Genomic DNA, 23,001 nt, shown 5'->3' on the forward strand with positions numbered 1-23,001 from the left:
TGCTAACTATCTAATATTTTTAAGTAGTTGGGTTTTATAACTGCAACTCAAGACAATTGGGTGTTATGGATAATTGTCTGACCACTCGCTGTAGAAACTAGGCTATATTATAGGATATATAGCTCATTCTGAATGCAGCAGCCTATGCCATACCTTTGAACACTGTTGCCTTCTCGTTTTTGCGCTGTCAAAAGATGCTATTAAATCCACTAGAAGCTAGCTACTAAACCAAGAAAGACACCAGGGTTAGCTAACGTATCTTCTAATTTCAACCTCTCAAATTGTTTTTTTTTTAACAGAAACTCAACACGGTTAACAGGTGCAACACTACTCACCATTTCTGCATCTTGATATGAAACGATAGGCCTAATTTATAACTGGCGGAATAATTTGAGCAGTTTTAGAATATGACCATGGGGCAGACTACTTTATGACCATACAGGCGTCTTTTAGCGTGGATTGCAATCCTCATTGAAGCCGCCAGGGTTATGCGATAAATTATTGAGGAATGCGATCGTCGAGGTGCCCTGCCCCAACATTGCATGACACATTAAACTCAACGAGAATCGCCACCATCATCCAAAAGTTGATGTCAATAGACCAAAAATAGTTGGAAAGCCTACAGAAACTACAGATAATTAATGTGACAATCACATTATTAAAAGTAGACTTGGAGCAATGATTTACTGAGGAACTATTTTTTGTGGAGGATGCTTCAGGTAGTTCGCTGCCCGCACGCTCCTGAGAGTAATTATGCTAGGTCTAGGTCAGTGGTCGCCAACCCGTCGATCGCGATCGACCAGTAGATCTTTAGGACTTGCCCAGTAGATCTCGAGAATAACAGGATTAAAAATCACCAAATTCCCACATGTTCGCCAACGTTTACAGGGCGTAGCCTACATTTCAGCGTGGGATAGGATAGCGCATGATTTATTCAAGACCTAGCCATCATAATGCGAGAAATTTCTGCATATGGACATATTTACAGTGCTGTCTGATAACGTTAATCTAATAATGGAGCAGCGTGAATGCGAGACCGGACGAACCAACTTCTAACTGACAGAAAATAAAAAACAAAAGTTTAGCGATCAGGAATTTGTTCTCCATTTGAAGAATGTAATCGATTGCGGACGTGCACAGACACGGAGTGCATTGTAGGCCTAGGCTTAGGTTACTTTCACTTTCTAGAGTATGCATTAATTACGTGAAAGATGCTTCATACCAAAACAGCGATCAAACATCAAATTTATCGGTAACGCTTTAGAATAACATGTGCTTATTAGGTATTAACAGTGCATAATAAGCAGTTAACAATTCATTACTAACAGTTAGTTAACTGTTGTTATCCTTTAATAATATTAACTAACTGTTAACATGCAGCTTGTAAGTGTTAATAAGCAGCCTTTTAAGTTACTTACAAGCATATTTGTTAACAGTTGTAAGTGTTAACAAGCAGCTTGTTAATGCTTGTTAATGGTGTATAAGACAAAGAGGTGGATAACTAATACGCTTATAAGACCTTTCTTACCTATTTGTAGTACATTTTGCAGCCCCCCAATCTAAAGCGAGGACCATGTAGCCTATAGTTCCACAAGCCCTACCTCCTATCTCTCTATATACTGTATCTCTCCATCTAGCTTGGTTTAGCTGTGAGAAATGCACCTTAAAAATTGTTGCAGTGAGCAGGAATTGAACCCCAGTCTCCCACGTCAAAGAGTGCATCGCTACTTGTTGAGCTACACTATTGTTCCTAATTTGCTGATGAAAATTTTCATTTTGATTCTATATTCCGATGTTCTATATCATACTAGCTATGCTTTTTACCAATATGTTTCTGATGGAAAAGTGGTGTTTAATTTCCTTAATCTTTGTTCAGTGAACGCATAAAACAGTTTGTCAGTTTGTCAGCAGTCTAAAGATATGCCAGCTTTGTATATAGTTTGGTTACCTAGCAACCGAGGCTTAAAGACGATAAGTGGGTGCATTCAAAGCTCTGGTTCAAAGTTGCAAACATAGGCGAACGTTCGTGATCGATTTGAAACAAGTTTCAGTTTGCCTTGAACAGAGGCGAACATTCGTGGTCTGTTTCTGCATTAATTAAACACCACTTTTCCATCAGAAACATATTTGTAAAAAGCATAGCTAGTATGATATAGAACATTGGAATATAGAATCAAAATGAACATTTTCATCAGCAAATTAGGAACAATAGTGTAGCTCAACAAGTAGTGATGCACTCTTTGACGCGGGAGACCGGGGTTCGATTCCTGCTCACAGCAACAATTTTGAAGGTGCATTTCTCACAGCTAAACCAAGCTAGATGGAGAGATACAGTATATAGAGAGATAGAAGGTTGGGCTTGTGGAACTATAGGCTACATGGTCCTCGCTTTAGATTGGGGGGCTGCAAAATGTACTACAAATAGGTAAGAAAGGTCTTATAAGCGTATTAGTTATCCACCTCTTTGTCTTATACACCATTAACAAGCATTAACAAGCTGCTTGTTAACACTTACAACTGTTAACAAATATGCTTGTAAGTAACTTAAAAGGCTGCTTATTAACACTTACAAGCTGCATGTTAACAGTTAGTTAATGTTATTAAAGGATAACAACAGTTAACTAACTGTTAGTAATGAATTGTTAACTGCTTATTATGCACTGTTAATACCTAATAAGCACATGTTATTCTAAAGCGTTACCAATTTATCATGACATATTGTCACAAACACTTACTCCAATTAGAAAATCAAAACCAAAATCATGTAAGTAAAGACTATGTAAAGTGTTGTTATCTCATTGACGCCTGTATAAGGGGGTGGGGATGTGATATTTTTGACCGGATACATTTGCCTAAATAAAAGGCCTTAAATTGGAAGTATTTTAGCTTTGATTTTCATTTGACGCTTCAAGGTAGATCTTGCCTTTGTTCAGGGCGAGGTTAGGGATCTTGGGCTCAAAAAGGTTGGTGACCACTGGTCTAGGTGATAGATTACCAGTAAATTCAAACTGCCCAATTGTGATTATGAATGGCAGGTGATTAAAGCACAGAGTAGTTGGCATTGTGTTTGATATTGTGAAGTTGATATTTGTATTTACATACTGTATAATTCCCTGTCAATTAGTCACCATAAATTGCTGTATTTTCTTCTTAAATCAACTGATTCAATTTGTTTCCATACACAGCACAAGCTTTTTTGTATTCTAAATAAATCACTGTACAACAATGTTGTAGCCAAATTCTTGGTACACATAGAAGTTAGAACAGGAACCTTACAAGAGAAACCTAAATCCATTTTTATTATTGAACAACACATCAAATACATGTAATATCTAATATAGACCTCTCCAATATAAGTCCCGCCTCCGTAACTTCCGTATCCATCCAACTTCCGGGCGTCGATTGTCTATGGGAAATAACATGGCGTTTCGAAATATCATACCGGTAAAACATCTGTAGGTAGCGAAGTAGAAAAAAATGGTGGGCCGATTGGCCTACACACTTCTGCCATCTAGTTTCCACTGGGTTTTTTGATTGTCGGTGCCGTTAAAGTAGAAATATATCAGTAAGAAGCACTAAGCTAACGCACGCTTCAGACGCCGCGACTCCCCCAGTCAAGGTTGCATAGCAATAGACATTTGACGACCGGAAGTTGGATGGATACGGAAGTTACAGAGGCGGGACTTATTCTGGAGAGGTCTATTAGCAATTGACCTGTCGCCAAGCGCCACCCTTAGAACGCTGATGAGCCAATGACAGTCCAGCCTCAACGGGACTCGGACATCAGCTCGGACAACTCCATAGTAAACAACAGGGAGCAGGCATAAAATGACAAATTAATGGTTATTTATGGAGTTTATTAACTCAAAAAACCCAGACGGATAACCATGGTCAAACGTTTTGCATGGGGGACGTGTAATACTGATAGCCGGTACCCCGAGATGCTAGAAAACGGGGTATATTTCCATCAACAGTAGCCTACAGGACGTCTCTCGCGTTTCCAACAGCTCGATAATGTAGCAGCTAGGCTACTAAGCCAACAACGTGGGCACAGGTTCCCTGTTAAATCCCAAGATGAAAATGCTCATTAACCAACTATATTCTTACTACATCAAATATTAACGTAACCTAACATATCTTAGTATCAATCTTCCACTAGCTAGCTAGCTAGCATTAACGTCAGTGGTTTTTGCAGGTGATTTGCACGGCTACTCGCCACAACTGCTCGTCACCTTGTATGTATTCTAGTTTTGAAAACACCCCTCCATAGCATAATTAAGTCCCTTTTGATAGCTTCTGGAGGAAAGTAAATCCTTTTATCGACCAAAACGTCCTCAAAGCCTGCTTTCATATACTGTCAGCTGCCATTGTCCACAATGTATTTCTATACAAGTCTGGTTTGTTTGTCCGAGTTTTCACACGGTAACAATGGGGGGCGGGGTACAAGTACAAGTGTGACACTTTTTTGCAACACTACTGCAGTGAGCAAATTATCTGCATCTTTAGGATGCAGATAAGGGCCAGGGGAAAGGGGGTTGATATGGATGCCGGTTTAATGAAATCATAGTCATAGACACATAGTCATCCTTAAAGACGACTACATAAGGAATAACTGTCTGCTGGTCATTATCGGAAACAGGGTGAAATTGACTGCAATTGACTCGAGTCCAAATGGTTGTCATTAGAACATTCCCTTGAACCTTATTCTTGCTCAAATGGCCAGCAACAAGAGATAGGGTAAGTCTTCCTTCACATAATAATAACAGTAATAGACCTCTGAAGTTCGCCTACAAAAAAGCAGCCATCTTTGACATCCTGTATCTGGCGATTTTTCCTATGGGAAAATAACATGGGGATTTTGAATTATCACACCTGTTAAACTCTCGCGGGGATGAAAAAGTCTGAAATGCAGACGTTTTCCTGAACACACTTTTGTCCTCTGCCTTCGAGTGGATACTGTGATCTCCGGTACGTGAAGGCGGCACACTTAGATTATTGCTACCCCAGAGCTAACTTGCAATGCAACTTGCCATAGGTAGTTAGCTTCAATTAACAACCGGATCTCCTTATATGGGCAAAGATGGCCGTTTCGGTTCTTTTTTGTAGGCAAACTTCAGAGGTCTATTATAATCAGTGAAGCAGTCCATCTTGCTGCTGGTGATGTAAACATGACCTCCTATACTTCATAAAACCATTCATTATATCCATAGCTAACAAGCTAGCTAGCTGCCAGCTGCCACAAAGTAAGTTAGATCTGCTGTTTGATGACACAAAGAGTTCAAATTTATTTGCAATTTTCATTGACATTATTCTGAAAGGCATACAAAGTTGGAATGACAGATAAATAGATCCATGACTCCCTTTTTCCAAACATTTAACAAATTGACATAAATTGCCTATCCCAATATCAAGCCTTAGGGCTCTATCTTACACCCAGCGCAACGCAAGTCTTATCTTACACCCAAGGCAATGATGGATTGTTTGCCATGCACTCCAGTTAAATTGAACATTGTGCCCATGGGCATGTGAATAAAACAAAATAGGTGTGGTCAGGTGCATGATTAAAAAAAAGTGCTATCTTACACCCACTAAAAACGCCACTGATCAAGAAAAACATGGTGTTAGGCGAAAGGCGCATATAAAGCACAGCTATTTTGAAAGATGAATAACCTTAGGCCGGCTGCAAACTGCCGGCGTGGTGTAAGCGTGTCAGCTGCGTGGCGTGTCCGTTTTCATTTCGGTTTCCATGTTAACAGGTTAGAGGTTGCACACTGCCTGCGTGACATGCACGTCTCAGGTGCGGCTCGAGCCGCGCTGAAAACGTGTGCATGCTAGAAATAGGACTGGCGCATATTTTTTACGCGACACACAAGTGTGTTTGAAGCGTTTCCATTCAAAAGAGACAGTGAAGATGTTTCAATAGGCAGGAGGGCCGCCGTAGCGCCGCATCATACTTTTCTGATGTGACATTTCGCACCTGACACACAATAGACATGCCACGCTCACGCCACGCTGGCAGTCTGCAGCCGGCCTTAGGATTTTTATTCAGTCATTCTAACATTATGTTGAGGCTATGTTTTTGATTGTAACCCCTTGTCAGTCAGTAGTGAAAGTAAATAGCTATGTGTAGAACTGTTTTGTTGTTGCCTATGAGACCACGGTGAAATTAATGAATGTGAGGGAAGAGTAAATGGCTGGCACCACCAAACGTTGATTTCAAATGGAACTAGGAATGCCCTGTTCAGAACTAAGGGTGTTGGGCACTCCTGGGATGGGAATACAATCCTGGAATATATGATGGAATTGACAGCAGATTAATTCTGATTGATTAATTAATTATGATGTCACATCCATGTAAAACCGAGTTGGATGCGTTTCAGTTGTTAACAAGTTGTAAGAACAAAATGCTACCATTTGGTAGCAAAATGTATTATTAGTAGTAGTATTTTACACAAACAAATGTTGTAGCAGCATAGCAACAACTTAGCGACATAGAGGTTGAACCAACAGAGGTTGGACAGTATTGTTTTCTACAACTGATGTAATAAAACGCAAATAGGACAGAACAGTGCATTTCTACGGCTCTCATTAACTGTTAAATGGGTGCAGCTATCTTGGAAATTTGAACTCGGGGGGTACTTGGGGTTTGAATGAGCTGACAAGTAGGATTACAACTTCAGGGGGCGTTCCATTTTCCATCCAAAAAGTTCATATGTGGATCAAGGGTGATCCAATCCAAAATAGCTGAGGTAAAAGAAAAACGGATTACCTGGTCCTAAATAGTAAAACATGGAATTTCCAAATCCGGATTGTTTTTTGAACAACAACTATTATGTATGGGACAAAAAAAAATCAATTCAGTGCTGAGCATTTTCACCTATGTGTGCTAGACATCTCTGGTTGTTTGTGTTAATTTCTTTTATGTTCTGCTTTTAGACAAAGCGTAAACAATTGTAGAAGAACCTCTTCTCCTCCGACTTATGCACCATCAAGCAATGGCCTTTGCTTCCGGTAGGAATGACTCCCAGTATTTTGTCAGCTGGAAAATAATAGAAAAATACAGTTCAATTATACCACATGTACCACCTCCTATGCAATGTTATGTATTCCATTGACAAACCAATATACCTGTTCTTGTGAATGTAGTAAGACCTGCAGGTATTTTAGCATCTGTTTCTTAAAATCCTTGGCCTTTTCTTTCTGTCGGAGAAATGCAATCATTTATAGTTTGCCCCTTTCTGAGTGTTTACTTAATACCAGACAGATATACCATTCATAAAGAAATCAGAGTTATATTAATATTCATAAAGAAATTAGAGGCATGCCTAAAACTAAATGACTTCTTAAAGAAATCATAGTCACACCTCAAACCAAATGACTTCTTTTCGAACAGTTACTGAAATCCTTTCAAAGTCTCTCTCATACTGAGTCACCCTTGCCTCCCACTGTGAATATAGGACAGACAAAGAAACTGTGTTAGTTTACATGTGTGGTCACATTTTCTCACTTGATAAAATACAGTATCTAAAGATATTTTGAATTCAAAGCAGTTTATTACATTTACAGTAGTGTACATTATATGAGCATTTCAAAGCCTTACCTCTGTAATTTCATCCTTAGCTAGCTGTAGCTTCTCTGGCTTGTTGGCCCATAACAGCTTGGCCTCAGCTTCACGTTTCTTCTGAAGTGTGTTCTGAGCATCCTGCCAGCGCTGCCACATCTTAATGCGCTGGTCAAAACACCCCTGATAGAAAACAGACCAGAAATGCACTAAATAACTACTTTTGTATCTGTATGTTTGCATAATAACCAGACAAATCTGAAAATGCATTTGAATTTGTATTCCAATCCATCTGAACTCTCTCCCATTGTCTGTGATTTCCAAAATCACCACAACCTTATCCTTTATGAGACGCATTTTATACAGTGACAGACAGAGCTGCACCCCTGAAGTAGCCTGGCTAACACCGGACCGATACTCAAATCTCATCTGTGGTTGAGAATGGGTCTGGGGACCTCCCATTCACTTCAGACTTCCAAGGATCCTAACCAGCAGAGAAATTACACTTAAATTTGTATAAAACTTAAGATACAATTTGTATTAAACCCAATCTTTTCGGAAGTACAACCAATAGATATTTCTTGTAAACTGACATGTTATTTGCAGAGGTGGAAAGTAACGAATTACATTTACTCACGTTACTGTATTGAGTAGTTTTTTTGTGTCTTTTGTATTTTTTAAGTAGTTTTTAAAATTGCAAATTTAATTTTTTACTTGATTACGTTTTGAGTGAAGTTACTGAGTAAAATCACGCCTGGAACCACTAGTGACAATGATCAGCATGTACTGTAGTCTACCATAGGGCACAAATCAAGCTGGTGCTAAGTCTTTCTGAAATAGATGGAGATGGAGGCGGATCACAAGATACCTCTTGTGTAACCTAAATTGTATTTTCCGCTCTTTCAATGGGTTGTCTCAGTTCGTTTTAAACACTAAACACTGTGTGCTCTGTGTGTTCACTAATTCACGGATGGGATGAATGCAGAGACCAAATTCCTTGTATACTGTATGTATACCTGATTTACAGTGGGGTTTCGTGTTTTAACATTTGTGCTCACCTTTCTTTGGAAAGAAGTTTATTAGCAGTAACTGAAACAACTGTTGTTTCCCCTCATTTTGATCTCTCTCTTTTTCCTACTTTTGCCTTTTTGGTAACCCGACTTGGCTTTCTTGGTGAAAGACATTGCACCAGCAGCATAACAATTAGCGGTCCACTACTAGCGATGCTCAACTACATAAACAAAATGAGATCGAATATGAATCGTTGTGCAGGTGGACTAAACCATTTTGCGCTTTAGCAAGGGAGAGTGGAAGTGACCTTAGACCAGGGGTGTCAAACTCATATTAGGTAGTTGGCTGGATTTATTGAAATGAGACCTCTTGGGGGGGCGTCATTATAATTTTTCTGCATGGGTATCGGAGTGTTGTTTGATGATATCACTTATGAGCAAACAAGTACAAATAATGCACTGCTGTCATATACCGCTATTTCTCTCTTAAAATACTCTACTTCCATGTTTTTACGCTTTTTCCTTCCTGAGGATGGTTTGTAGTTTAATCAATTTATCATATCATAGAGATATTGCTTATTACACATTGTTGAAAACAACTGGATGTGAATATCTTTTTTACTAATTTTCCCTTCCTACCCAAAACATCTGGCCCCCGGGCCTTATGTTTGACACCCCTGCCTTAGACAGTCTTCACTATTTTTTGTGTACAAAATCCAGTCAAACTTTACATTTCGTCTGACATTGATTTTGACATTTAATTTGGAAATGAAAATATTCAGATAAAATAAAATATATTCGAGACTTTTCAAGGGCCCTCTCCTCCATTGGTGCCCTAGTAATCAGTCCCACTTTCCCCCCAGTCCGACGCCCTTGGATCTGCTGAACTCCTTTCCAAATAGAGTTTCTCTCTGAAACTCAACATGGGCCTGCCTGCCTCAGCTGCCTGTGAGCAGCTTTTCAGTTGTGCTGGATTACTGTTCACTGCAAAGCGAGCAAGGATAAGTGCAAGGATGAGCGCAACTAACTTTGAAAATCAACTGCTGCTCAAACTTAAAGGAGAACTCTTTCACATAGATCTCGTTTCTCAAGGTGACCAAGTACTGTTGGTACGAAAACCCCCCCGAAAACAATCAGTTTTACCTAGCTCGAGTTTCTGCAGCCAGCAGCTAAGGCACCCAGGCAGCTACAGCGCTACACTCTAGGACCATGAACATGGGGGCTCACAATATTTTAGTACTTTTTCCACCTCTGGTTATTTTAAAATTCTACTAATGGAGAACTGGACGTAAGCACAGGGTACATATGGTGGTTGCTTTGCTAAATAACGTGGTTACTATGGTCCGGTATCGGGCGTGTTTGCATCGCTGTTCAGATCCGGCAGAATCTTTCAATACAAACACGACTTACGTTTAGCCAGATCTGCGCAGCGCCGATTCGATCGAACGTCAGATTCTGCTGTTTGGAAATTTGTATCGAAACTTGTAAAAGTGTTAGCCCGTGGTAAAAGTGTTCACAGGGTTGTAAATTTGTTTTAGATTGTAATTTTGTTTTATGACGTCATTTTGTGGACATTGTAAATATGCACCCGGAAATGTAAATTTGTTTTGCACTTTGTAAATTTGGCCCCGCAAAAGTACATTTGTTTTGCACTTCTCGGCCACCGTAATACTGTGACCATGAAGATACCTGTAAAAATGGCGACATGCGTAAGGTTTGAACAGAACCAATAATACTGATCTCTCTCTATTTCCTGTTTTTGCCTTTGTTTTTTGGTAACCTGACTTGGCTTTCTTGGTGAAAGACATTGCACCTACTAGCGATGCTCAACTACATAAACAAAATGAGATCGAATATGAATCGTTGTGCAGGCGGACTAAACCATTTTGCGCTTTAGCAAGGGAGAGTGAGAGTGACCTTAGACCAGGGGTGTCAAACTACAGCCACACAGTTCCAGGTTTGGTGGGTCCAATGGGTTTATTTCACATGAATAGTGTGAGCAGTCAAGTTGTAGCTAACCATTGGACTGTATAGTGTGAGCAAATAAATCGTGACCTTTGGTTTTACGTCGTATGAAATTTACAGTGTGAGTAGGTATTTAACAAAAACATCACTATAATCACACAGTGTATGCCCAGCTTAACTATAATATTTCTAATAATTTTTGAGTTTTCAGTGGCGTCCCATACGTTAGTGTCAATGACGATTATTCATACCCTAACTGCTCCCAGAAGACGAATGTAATCAGCCAGCAACTCAGCAAAAATGAAGAAATCATTTCCAGCCTGCTCCTGATGCAACTGTTCAATCTTGTCTTCCACTTCCGCCAGCTGACAGAGAACACGTGAAAGAGCTGTATTGTCCTCTGAGCTGCCCAGCATCCCAATACTTTTGGCAAACATCGCTGTATGAGCTGACAAGTCTGATATGTGAAGAAAGCACAAGTTGTATTCAGCCAAACAGTCTAGACTAAAATGATTTACTCATTTACTGATTCATTTTGTATTCTGTGTTCTTAACAGCATTTTCGCTACCATTGAAATGCAGAGAATTGGGGTTCTCACCCTTTCTATGATTGGCAAGCGAATCCACCAAGACATGAAGTTTCCTTAGCTGCTGGTCCTCACCCTCCACTTCCTGAAGTTTTTCCTCAAACCACTGGAGCAGCACAAGGAAAAATACTAACAAAGTAGCCCATCAACAGTCCAATATCACAGGTGAACCACAAAAAGCTCAAGATGGAAAATACATGTGTTTAAATGTTAATTTCAAGGAAAACAGTATAAAAACCGAGCTGAATCTTACATACTATATCTGATTCGTTCATCTTTATGGTCATTTTGGTGACAGCATCTGTGGCCCTGTTTATGATCTTTAAGAAGCCAGCGCCGCTGAATGCTTGTGTGTTCACTGCCCTGGGTAACTGGTGAAATAAAAAAATCAGCTTATGAAACTGGCAACTGTCAGAACAACCAACCACAGACAAAAGCCTCCATATATAACATAAGTAAGGGATAATGGACGGTTCACAGAAAGAATTGCATGTTCGAGGTGGTAAAACTGTACATAACCGAACATAACATAAACAGAAAATGCACCTCTTTTTGTATTCATAATATGTTGACATAATGATTACTGGGGGCCCAGCACCGAAGGTGGACTTTCTGTTTATGTCACATTGTCATGACAAAGACATCCTCTGGTAATGTCATCCTGTTTAATGTCAAGTTGTCTTAATAAGGACACTCCAAACTAATTTTTGGCCCTATCATGACAGTCTAAAGCGCATCGTCACTAGTCAAAAGCTTATTCAAATTTAGTAGGATGTTCAGTCCACATTGGGAGTGTTTTCGTTATCAAACGTCGAGTGCATGGCGCAACAAGGTGTTCCTAGGTTTCTTAATCAGTCATGGGTGTGTTTGGGGCGTAACATCACTTAAACCAATGAGAATGACATCTGTCATTCCCTTTAATGGCGCAAAGTGCGACGTCAAAGAATGCATAGGTATTTTGACAGTCAACGGCGCATTTGAAGGAGTCTGCTTGCGAGACCGTATGGAACAGTCATAAACCATGCGTCACTAAAATCTAGCATAGCCTTTATGCATTTGCACTCGTCTATTATTTGAAATAATTCGCAAAGTGAAACTAACTTCACCATGGTGTCAGTCAACGACAAGGCAGTTATACGCAGTAAGTTACTTTCACTATTGACTGACAATGGGTTACCATCAAAAACATAGGCTGGAAAAAGCAACACTTTTTCGAATGACTGAATAAATTGAATTTATTGAATTGAATTTATTTATTGAATTCTTGAATCTCCCCTTGGGGATCAATAAAGTATCTATCTATCTATCTATCTAAAACGTTTATCCTGCAAAGGAGTTGCTTATATCTCGTGATAGTGCGTCTTCAGCTGCGCTCTCGCCTAATCACTTTTAACAGTCATTACCAATTTGCAAATGCATTGTGAAATGCATTTCGTAATATCCTTATTCTAATTATGTTTCCCATTGTAGCCTAATCGTGTAATTTCTAATGTTTTGCATGGATGTGCGCTGGTGCACGTTCATGGAGGATAGAAGGATGGTGCGCTGTGCACCCGCCAATATGACTGTTGACAATGCGCTCTTAAAATAACATAAAACAACTCGCCATAGACTTCTGACCAGGTTTCTCTTGGTCAGTGGCATAATGCATTTTAGGTGGTGTACAATAGCGATTTTTAGACAATGCACTAGGCCACTCCCTAGGTTGTTAGTTACCGCACCACTGGGCGCATTGTTTAAAAAATAGACGTGCAAAATAAGAAAATAAACTTTGCGCCGGGTGGAAAACGTTTTACACCATGCGCCAGGGTGCAAAATAGGGGCCTTAATGTTAACTTATCATGACTAAGACAACTTCAACACTTTGATTAATGTCAAGTTGTCATAATCAAGACAACCCAAATAATGTCAACATGTCATCACAAGAACCGAATGACACTTAATGACAAGTCATACACGTTTATGACTTGTTTATAATGTTTATGACACATTCATGACAGTCTAATGTCATAGTTATGACATGTCACTCTTATGTAGATACCTGATATGTCTCATGTCACTCTTATGTAGAAACCTTCAAGTAAAGTGTTACCAAAATATGTTGTTCAATATGATGCAAATCCCCAGTGATCAACAATCGCAAGTCCAGTTTATTTATATAGCACATTTCATACACCAAGGCAATGTGCTTTACATAGACAAAAGTAAATAAAAAGTAGAACCATGAGAGAAAGAATAACTGTAAAATAATAAGAGTAAAATAATAAAGAGTAAAATACTTGTTTAAAAAATCTAAGAATAAGAATATGAAAATGAAATTAAAATAGAGTTAAAATACATTAAAATCATAAAACACTGAGTGCATCTGATAATAAGTAAGATCAGAATAAGCATTAGATCAGATCAGATCAGGAGAATGAACTGAGAACAGTTTTGTCTTCAGTCAAGATTTAAAAATCAAGGAAAGTGAGAAAATTAAAAACCACTCCTACCTCCTCTTTTTCAAGAAATTCTCTTACATCAGGGTCCTGCAACAGTGACGGATGACACAAAACCCTTTGGAGAAACCTGGGAGAGACAGATGGAGCTGATATGACTAGGTATTCATTCACTTTTAAGAAACCTGGGAGAGAAATATGGAGCTGATAAAGGCTCAGGTGAGGAAGATATGTGTGACCGAAATGTTGTGTTAAGTACAATAAAGTATTTGCATGCGTAAAGGACAGTGTGTGGGATTTCTTCAACAAACATTGGACAATAACCTCCACCATCATCAAACATGTTCTGAATAGCCGCATGACTCAGTCCACCTCACCGTGATCACAGAATTCTGAATTTAACCACTACATCCCTAAGTTTACAGAAACACCTATTCATTTTCATGAGTATGGAAATGAGGAACCTTAACTCTGGCAACAACTGCTTGTCTATTACATGGCCCAGAATACCTTGCATGTCTTTACAACAAAACAGCTCACTAATACATATTTTCCCATAAATATATGAATTTGCATACTTGTAACATTTTTAATAATAGTTTTGAGATATTGCCACTGCTCCAACACTGAAAGGCACTTTTAGAATCCTTGGATCAAGCCAAGTTCAACGTAGCGTATTCCACTGACTGCTCACGTAGGTGAAATGCACCGAGCAAGCACACTTCGCAGGTCCATCCGGAAATGCATTCTAGTTTTAAATCCAATTCCAAAAGATGTAGACAGTAGGCCCGAGGCAACATGTCTTCTTCTTCAGCAACATGTCTTCTTCAGAACTAGCTGAATAAACTGATATAAATGCTACAAGCAGAAGTGCATGCACAAAATGTACACGTTATAAAGGGCATAATAAACAAAAAATACTCCATTTATTATCTTTGAGTTCAGTTGAAAATAAGGAACTTTTCATATTGAGAAATATGCAGAAGTGCATGTACAAAATGTAGCCTAGGCCTACAGCACATTTCAATGAAGTGCATAATAAATAGAAATAGCCTATCTCCATTAACTAGGTTATGTTCAGTTCACCTGTAACAGTGTAAACAATGTTTAGCTCGTAGATTAAACTTGAAGTGCTTTGGGGATATTTTAATTCCATGTCGACTGAGCCGACACCGGCGCCGACATGAGTGCACTGTCACTAACCACGCAAATCAGCGCCAACATTTTTAACTGGCAAACACTGGATGAACAATGGATTGTATGGAGCGACACCGACAAAATAGAAGTGAATCATTATTTACACGGCAGCGACAAGTGCGATACTGGTGTGCGGAGTTGTATTAAGAACAATAGAATCTAATGTAACTGAATGTCAAAAGCGGAGTGTGCTGCACTCATGTCGGCGCTGGTGTCCACAGCACTTTATAGCACCATTCAGACAAGGTCAGAACTGCGTTGGTGTTTATTATCTCCATGACTACTGGCTAGGCAGTATCTTTTACTGTCTATGGGCAGAAGCCTATTAGGAAGTGTCTGTGGCAGTTTGAGGACAAGAAACGGTGCATCAAAGGGTCAAAATAGTACCAGCAGTGTTGAAAAATAGAGTTTGGTTTTGACATGTGTCTGTGCCCTTTGCACTTAAACTCAATACTGCACCAATTAACATAATTATGCTCTCAAACAACTGTTTGCTTCCTTTAAGTAATTGCATAGACAAGACAATATTTGGGTAACAAACATTGTACTACAATTGGCAGGGTATATTGTTCAGAACCAACCCAGAAACTATTGAGCAATTTATGTGTTCCCAAGAGTTTTTAGTATTCTTATCACCATACTACCCACTGATTAAATTTATCAGGATTTTAACTAGCTGGTTAGTACATTTTCACCTCGTCTTGCAGCTTCACAAGAAGCAGTTTATGGTTTATCTTTCCTATATTATGAACAAAGATTTTGCGACTGTGACTAGTTTTGATGTAGCCTAGAAATCTAGACGCACCCTAGCGGCAGCAAATGTAATTTGCAGCCAGGGTAGTTTAGCAACTCTCCGTTGGCTTTCGAGCTGGAAAAATCAAACTTCGGTCAGGCCAGCGTTTCTCAAACTGTGGGTCGCGACCCACTACTAGGTCGCGGAGACATGCCAGGTGTGGCACGATTTGACGTGAAAAACAGGAGTTTTTTAAATTTATTTTTTATGTGTAGCCTAGGCCCAGGTAGCACCCGATGCGCAATGGACGCACTGTGTTATTCATAGGGAAGCGCTCGTGTCAAGGCAGCTTAGTTAGTCCCGACCTGAATGAGATTTTGAACGAGGTTGTGAGAGTGGTGAATTTCATCAAGACCCGGCACTACTGTTTTACAGCGAGGCAAGGTGGCTTTCCCGAGGTAAAGAGCTGACGCGTGTGTTTGAGCTCCGAGTCGCCTCTTCTTGGAGGAAGAGCGCATGTTTGAATCTGCAAGCACGTTCACTAATGAATATTTCTTGACGAAGCTGGCCTATCTTAGCGATATATTTGGAAAGCTCAATGAGTTAAATCTCCAGTTACAAGGCAAAGACAAGCACCTACCTCACCTAGCAGATAAGATTACTGCATTCACCAAAAATCTTGAGGTATGGGACAGGCGCCTCGATCGCGACAGTATTATGCCTTTAAGATCCTGAGTGAAATCGCTGAAACGTCTGCTTCGGGAGCCACTCTTGTGATCCCATGTATTAAACAGTAGGCCTACATCACATCCCTGCAAAGTTTATTTCAAAAATATTTCCCAACCAGCAGTGCTCAGTATGACTGGATTATGGATCCATTTAATGCAGCATGTTGGTATTTCATTGAATATATTGTACAATGCTGTAAAATATTGGCCTATGCTTCCTAATATGTTGCTGGAAAACAGAGATATGTGTGTTTAATTTACAATGGCACATTATGTATTTATTTATTATTATATCTGCAGCACCAGCTTTAACTGAAGAGGATATATTTAGAACTCATTATTTCAATAAATTTGACAATTTTAAGCCTACCACTTTCTTAGAGCGATGAGGGACAGGTGGGGCTCGAAAATGCCCCCTTGATCAAAGTGGGGAATGAAAGAAAAAGTTTGAGAACCACTGGGTCAGGCCAATCACATCGTGTAAAGAGTCGGTGGACAGGCTTAACATATTGACCACAGAGTTGTAACGGTTACGCGTGAATTCCCTGCTACTTGAAAACAAAGAAGATGGATGCTGCTGCTGGCGAACAGCGGTCTTTGAATCGCGACTCGAGTTTTTTGTTAAGTTTGCCAAAAGTTTGATCAACTAACCAACTAGCTCCGCTGGTGGGAAAACGCATGGGACTCATGAGTTGTAGCGTTATCCCATTGCGTGCAGAGGGAATTTGAAAGACAATCGTTCATCCCGCCCCTCTGATTCAGCACTGCCAATGGTGAGTTCCCAGACACTACATCTTCATGTGGGTCTGGATCGTCAGGCTAGTTTTGATGTGCTTCTAAGACATATATGTTTCATAAGTCATGGTGACGGAGTTACTTGGTAACTGAGTAACAAATGTTCCTATTGTTAAAACAAGATTTAATTGTGTCATGTATTCATTAATTATAGTATGTTTTATCATAATGAAAGAAAAAAAAAGAAAAATACGACAGGCGCTCAGTCCAGCACATTCTCTCCGTAGAAATAGATCAAGCCTGTCAATCTGTCTCTATCCTCCACTCTTGCAACTCAAGTCAAGTCAAGTTTATTTATATGGCGCATTTCATACACAGAGGTCATTCAATGTGCTTTACATAAACAAAACCAAACAAAAATAACAAATAAAAGCATAGAAAGGCAATATAGTCAAATAATAGTTAAAAGGTAAATATCATAATAAAAAAGAAAACATAAAACACAAGGTAAAATAATAAAAAAAAAAGAATAATTAGTAAGCAAAAAACAAAGGCAAAAGTAGTAAAAAAAAGTAATAAAAGACAAGGTAGAATAATTATCAAGGCAGATTCAGAATTTGTAACTCGGCACAGTTAGCAGAAAGCATCTGAGAACAGTTTAGTCTTAAGTCTAGATTTAAAACTGGCTACAGTTGGGGCCTTTTTGATGTCATCCGAAAGTTTCACCATGTTTAGTTCTAACAGTAGGTTTTACTAGCAGGTTTTTCACCTGGGACCTAAGAGGACGAGAAGGTGTGTACTGCTGAAGCATGTCTGACAGGTAGGTCCTGCTCCATTTATAAACAAGCAATAGTGCTTTAAAGTCAATTCTGTGACTTACTGGAAGCCAGTGCAAGGACTTAAGAATTGGAGTAATGTGGTCAGTTCTTTTAGTTTTTGTTAGAATCCTAGCTGCTGCATTTTGTATCACCTGAAGCTGTTTAATAGTATTTTTAGGAAGGCCTGTGAACAGTCTATTGCAGTAATCAACCCAGCTGGAGATAAATGCATGAATGAGTTTTTCTAAGTCATATATTACTCAGCCCTCTGAGTTTGGCCATATTTTTGAGGTGGTAAAAAGCTGATTTAGTTATCGCTTTCATGTGGCTGTTGAAATTTAGATCACTGTCAATTAATACACCAAGATTTTTAACTGTATCCTTTGCCTTCGACCCTTTTGTGTCAAGGAGAGTGGCAACCCTAAGTCTTTCTTCCTTTTTACCAAATATAATTACTTCAGTTTTTTCTTTGTTCAGCTGAAGAAAATTTTGAGACATCCAGGTGTTGATTTGTTCTATACACCGACACATAGATTCAAGAGGACCTTAGTCATTTGGTAACAGAGCTAAGTAAATTTGTGTGTCATCTGCATAGCTATGATATGAAATCAAATTATTTTGGATGATTTGTCCAAATGGGAGCATATAGAGGTTGAATAATAGTGGCCCCAAGATCGACCCCTGGGGAACACCACACGTCAAGGACGTTGGTGTTGAGGTACAGTTTCCGATGGCAACAAAGAAGCTCCTTTCTTGTAGATATGATTTTAGCCAGCTGATAACTATGCTGCCCTACAAAGCAAAAAGGCAGTAACTGCATTTTTGGTCAAAAATGAGTTATTATCATTTTCATGACATTCAAGGCATCCTTTGTTATGTGACAAAACATCTTATCTCAAATGTGTGTCGTTTTGGAGAAAAATGGTAGTCGTTTGTACAGTAACTCCAAAAAGCCCTATGAAACAAAGCAAGAGTACAGTAACATCCATTACTGCATTCTTGTTATGTTTTACCTAACAAAAAATAACCGTTTTGCTGCGCAGTGAAGTTACTGTTTCCATGGTGAACACACACAGCTGATTTCGCGGCATCCTCACGACGGGACGGTTTTAACATTTGCGATTATAATACCCATGTTGTGTGAAAATGTCATCCAAATCCGTAGGCTACAGTACTTTTCGAGTTATCTTACTAACGAACCGTATATATATATATATATATATATATATATCTATGCTAACGAACATACAGAGACAGAAACAGCACCAAAAGATAACCTAGGTCTAACCTAGCCTAAAACTTCTAGCAGCTAAAGGCATCAGGCTATCCCATAACCAGGGCTGTACGTTAACTTTTTTTGCAAGTAGCACTGGTGCTACAGAGGTTAAAAGTTTTGTAGCACCAGCCACAAATTCTGTAGCATCGATATAAAACCTCTAAAATCTCTAAAAACAATCAGTTCATCACAGTTCATCAATTGTGGTTGGGATCTAGGCCTACTGCAACTGGATTGATAAAAGACCATGTACTTGTAAACATCTCACCTGGCTACATTGTGTTTGAGATGAACAAAAGCTATCAGCATGATATGTTATTTAGTTGTTGTGTTTTTGTAAAAACAAAAAAACAATCCCTGACAGTTCCATGCAGTCAAGACAGGTCATGCCATTGATTTTTTGTTAATTTTTCTTATTCATGGAAATCCGTTAATTTATTTTTGAATAAGTAAAAGATATGCTGAAGATTTTATTCCACTAAGATTTAATTCACGTTTAGTTCATATTTCTAAGTTTTTAGATTAGTGTAACCCTACATTCAACCTTATTGTCATTGCACGAGTGAAATACCGTAATTACAGTGGTGCAAATGAGTAGGCTAACTGACATGTCAAATGCATCCCTAGACTGTTCCATACACATAAACTACAGTAGGTAGCCTAGATAGCTGAAGGTCTGTGGCTAACGCAGTCGTAATTAAAGTGTCGTGAAGGTTTTTTCGGAACCGATCTTGTATAGGTTATTAAGCACTACTAAGCGAGACTGTTGCGCATGAAGTGGGCTCATATTTGACAGATAGAAGCGAACGTCCCGGTGGACTTTTTTCTTCTAAGTTTTAGATCTGAATGGTGTTGTTTGGATAAGTTGTTCGTTTTAAACTGAACTAAAAATGCAAAGCAACAAGGCGATTGCCACAAACTTCTACCTCTGCTTGCCTAATCTAATCACCTCAGCCCGGCCCGGTCGGAAGATACTTTCGCTTTAGGCTAAACATATCTATCACTTGTTTGATTCGCGAGGATAATTTGCTAGGTGTTGTTTGTTTTGGAGTTGGATTGTTTGGATACTAGGCCTACAAACAAGTAGACATAGTTTTTAATCGTGTAGACTGCAACTAAGTTGAAATCAAAGTAGCCTACATCGATTCCCCTCTCACAGAAGTAGTCTATACATAGCCTACGCACTTCAAACAAACAAACGTTTCACCGGGAGCCTACACCGGGCTCGTAACGAAGAGCTCCGTTCACGACGCGCAAAAACAGAAGACAGGTCTATTTTTTTTTTTTTACGTAGCCTAAGCGCCGCTATCACATCTGGTGTAGCCAGTTGCACTGATCACAGTAGAAGGTAATTGCTGTAGCCTCCCTGTCAGTCTCACACGCATGCATTGTATTGCAATAAGCAAAACTGTATACTCCAGTGCTACCTTGGTAAATCATCCATCGCACAAACTAATTTTTTTGTAGCATGTGCGATATGTCGCACTGTACAGCCCTGCCATAACATCCAAGCAGCCAGCGTGATCTTCTTCGCTCTTATTAGCCTACATGAACGGCCTCTTCTTTTTTCATAGGCTAATCATTCATGGCATTGTTGTCCAACAGGAGAATATCACTGTCCATAAACACAACTATCAGTGTAACAGTTATTCTTTAACGTGACAGGTGTCTGTTCAACTTAAAACACACTCTCTTCGCGGCCGCTGTTTGAAGGATGTCCGCTGTTTAGAGAAGTTAGCGAGTTGTGAGCAAAACGGACATCTTTCTCTTTACTGTCAACAAAAACAAACTTCTGCAGTGCGAGCCGGCAGGTATTTACGCCCCCCCCCCCCCCCCCCCCCCCCTTAGCTCTCAGGCTCAAACACATTGGTTCCTGTTCCTAAGCATTTATGTAGGCTATTGCACGGTTTCTTCTTCTGAATATAAAATTATATATTTAATTTTGATTCCCCTTAATCTGGTATTCCCTGCCTGTGAGCAATGTTGTAGAGGATGAGGACTAATAGGCTAACCATATGAAATGTGGTGAAATGTGTGGTCTTAGTTATCATCATAAGAGTTTGAAAAGCCTTAGAAACACTTAGGCAAAATGATTTTGTTTTGCTCTGTTGAATTGGAGTTTAACTTGTTTATATTGCTCCAAAGAAAAGTTGTTTTGCATTAACATTAATGGCATTTGTGGGTATAGCAGATACTATATACATTACAGATACAGAAACACCCCTAGACACACATTAATCTACTCAGACATAATAATGTGGTCCTATTCTAAATGAATTGTCCCCATTTGGGCCTTTATACAGCTTAGCAATGTGAGACGCCGTTACAGTACCAGGTCAGCTTTATTGACCTAAAATGGTCAAATTAGTTTGGGTTTGGTATATCCATGTTCAGGAAAACAAATGGTTCCAATTATTTCAAATACAGTGTATCTAACACACCCAGAGCCCAAGTTGTGGCAAAATAGTTTTTGGAGAATCTGTAGTTACTGCCTTTTTACTTGGCATGGTGCCACGTTTTTGGTAAGTAATACAAAGCTAGAAATACAGTAACTGCAAAATAGGGGTAAAATATAAAATTAAATATGAGGATTGATATGTACAAAAAATAAGCTAATATAAAGTAACAAAACAGCCACATGTGCAATAATCTACCTACAACTATTTAGGCTGGATGACAGGATAATTTTAAAGTCATTTTTCTCAGTTCTGCACTCTGCGTAGTTACTGCCTTTTTGCTTTGTAGGGCAGTATGCCTGTAAATCCAACCCAGTGTTCTAGTCTGTGTAGTAAAATATTGTGATCAACAGTGTCAAATGCTGCACTAAGGTCCAGTAGCACTAGGACTGATGTTTTACCTGAATCTGTGTTGAGGCGTATGTCATTGGAAACTTTAATGAGAGCTGTTTCAGTGCTGTGATTTGCCCGAAAACCAGACTGAAAGTAATCAAAATACCCATTTGATGTTAGGAAGGTGGTTAATTGATTAAAGACTACTTTTTCAATAATTTTGCCAATAAAAGGTAGATTGGATATGGGCCTGTAATTGTTTAGCATGGAGGCATCCAGGTTATTCTTCTTGAGAAGTGGCTTTACAACAGCTGTTTTCAGTGACTTAGGAAAAGTGCCAGACAGCAGTGAAACATTTACAATTTGAAGGACATCCGCCGCAGTGAGGTGAAAAACAGTTTTGAAGAAATTGGTAGGCAGAGTGTCTAAGACAACGGTTCTTAACTGGTCTGGCTTTGGGACCCACAATTTCCCATGTTCATGAAGTCACGACCCATATATATTTTATAGCGTTCAAGACAACAGATTTGGTGAGCTACATGCTAAGAAAGGCGAAGTGCCTGTAGGCCTATTTGTTTGGAACATTCTGTTTGCATACATTTGTGAAGTCTCCAACTGATGTCACCTTAAAGTACTTGACAGGTCTGTCTTTGACAGGTGTACTTTATTATGAGGCATTTTCACTCATGTTCCAGCAATTGTGGATTCTGCACCATTTCGTCTCAATTTAAGTCTATTTGAAATGGGCGATTTCTTTCTTTTTTTTTAACCACAAGCTCCGCGACCGACCCAGAATGGTTCCGCGACCCACTTTTGGGTCCCGACCCACCAGTTAAGAACCACTAGTCTAAGACACATGTGGAAGAGCTGAGATTCTGTACCGTTTTTTCAAGTGTTTCGTAGTCTATCAAGCTGAACTCTGACATCAAGTTTAGTTTCCCTCTGTTTGTTGCTGGAAGTTCAGGTTGTTGAATTTGTAATTGAGCAGATATGTTAAGTCTGATTTAGTCAATTTTACCTTTAAAAAAAGATGAAAACTCATTGTATTTATTAGTTGAGAGAAGTTCAGGCGCTAATTGTGAGGGGGGGTTTGTTAACTTATCAACAATGAAAAATAGAATATGAGTGTTATTTGAACTTCTATTGATAATGTTAGAAAAAAAA

The 23,001-nt window shown here is 39.2% G+C and overlaps 1 protein-coding gene across 2 annotated transcripts in view; it reads right to left on the reverse strand.

Moving 5' to 3' along the window:
* Nucleotides 1-3,272: 3,272 nt before the first annotated feature.
* Nucleotides 3,273-23,001, reverse strand: part of snx1a (sorting nexin 1a) — a 73,898-nt gene continuing 54,169 nt past the window's right edge. For both annotated transcript variants that reach the window (XM_076302773.1, XM_076302763.1), the window contains exons 8-15: nucleotides 13,616-13,691; nucleotides 11,381-11,494; nucleotides 11,136-11,229; nucleotides 10,788-10,993; nucleotides 7,601-7,744; nucleotides 7,365-7,445; nucleotides 7,129-7,200; nucleotides 3,273-7,039 (exon numbers count right to left, since the gene is read on the reverse strand). In XM_076302773.1, coding sequence (XP_076158888.1) covers nucleotides 6,989-7,039; nucleotides 7,129-7,200; nucleotides 7,365-7,445; nucleotides 7,601-7,744; nucleotides 10,788-10,993; nucleotides 11,136-11,229; nucleotides 11,381-11,494; nucleotides 13,616-13,691 — 838 coding nt within the window. In that variant the 3' untranslated portion in view covers nucleotides 3,273-6,988. The remainder of the gene's footprint in view (nucleotides 7,040-7,128; nucleotides 7,201-7,364; nucleotides 7,446-7,600; nucleotides 7,745-10,787; nucleotides 10,994-11,135; nucleotides 11,230-11,380; nucleotides 11,495-13,615; nucleotides 13,692-23,001) is intronic.

This window comes from Alosa pseudoharengus, unplaced genomic scaffold (assembly GCF_046254945.1).
Source record: "Alosa pseudoharengus isolate Yale_2024_CS ecotype anadromous, Long Island Sound unplaced genomic scaffold, YU_APseudo_1.1 YU_APseudo_1.1_scf_10, whole genome shotgun sequence".
Taxonomy (NCBI): domain Eukaryota; kingdom Metazoa; phylum Chordata; class Actinopteri; order Clupeiformes; family Clupeidae; genus Alosa; species Alosa pseudoharengus.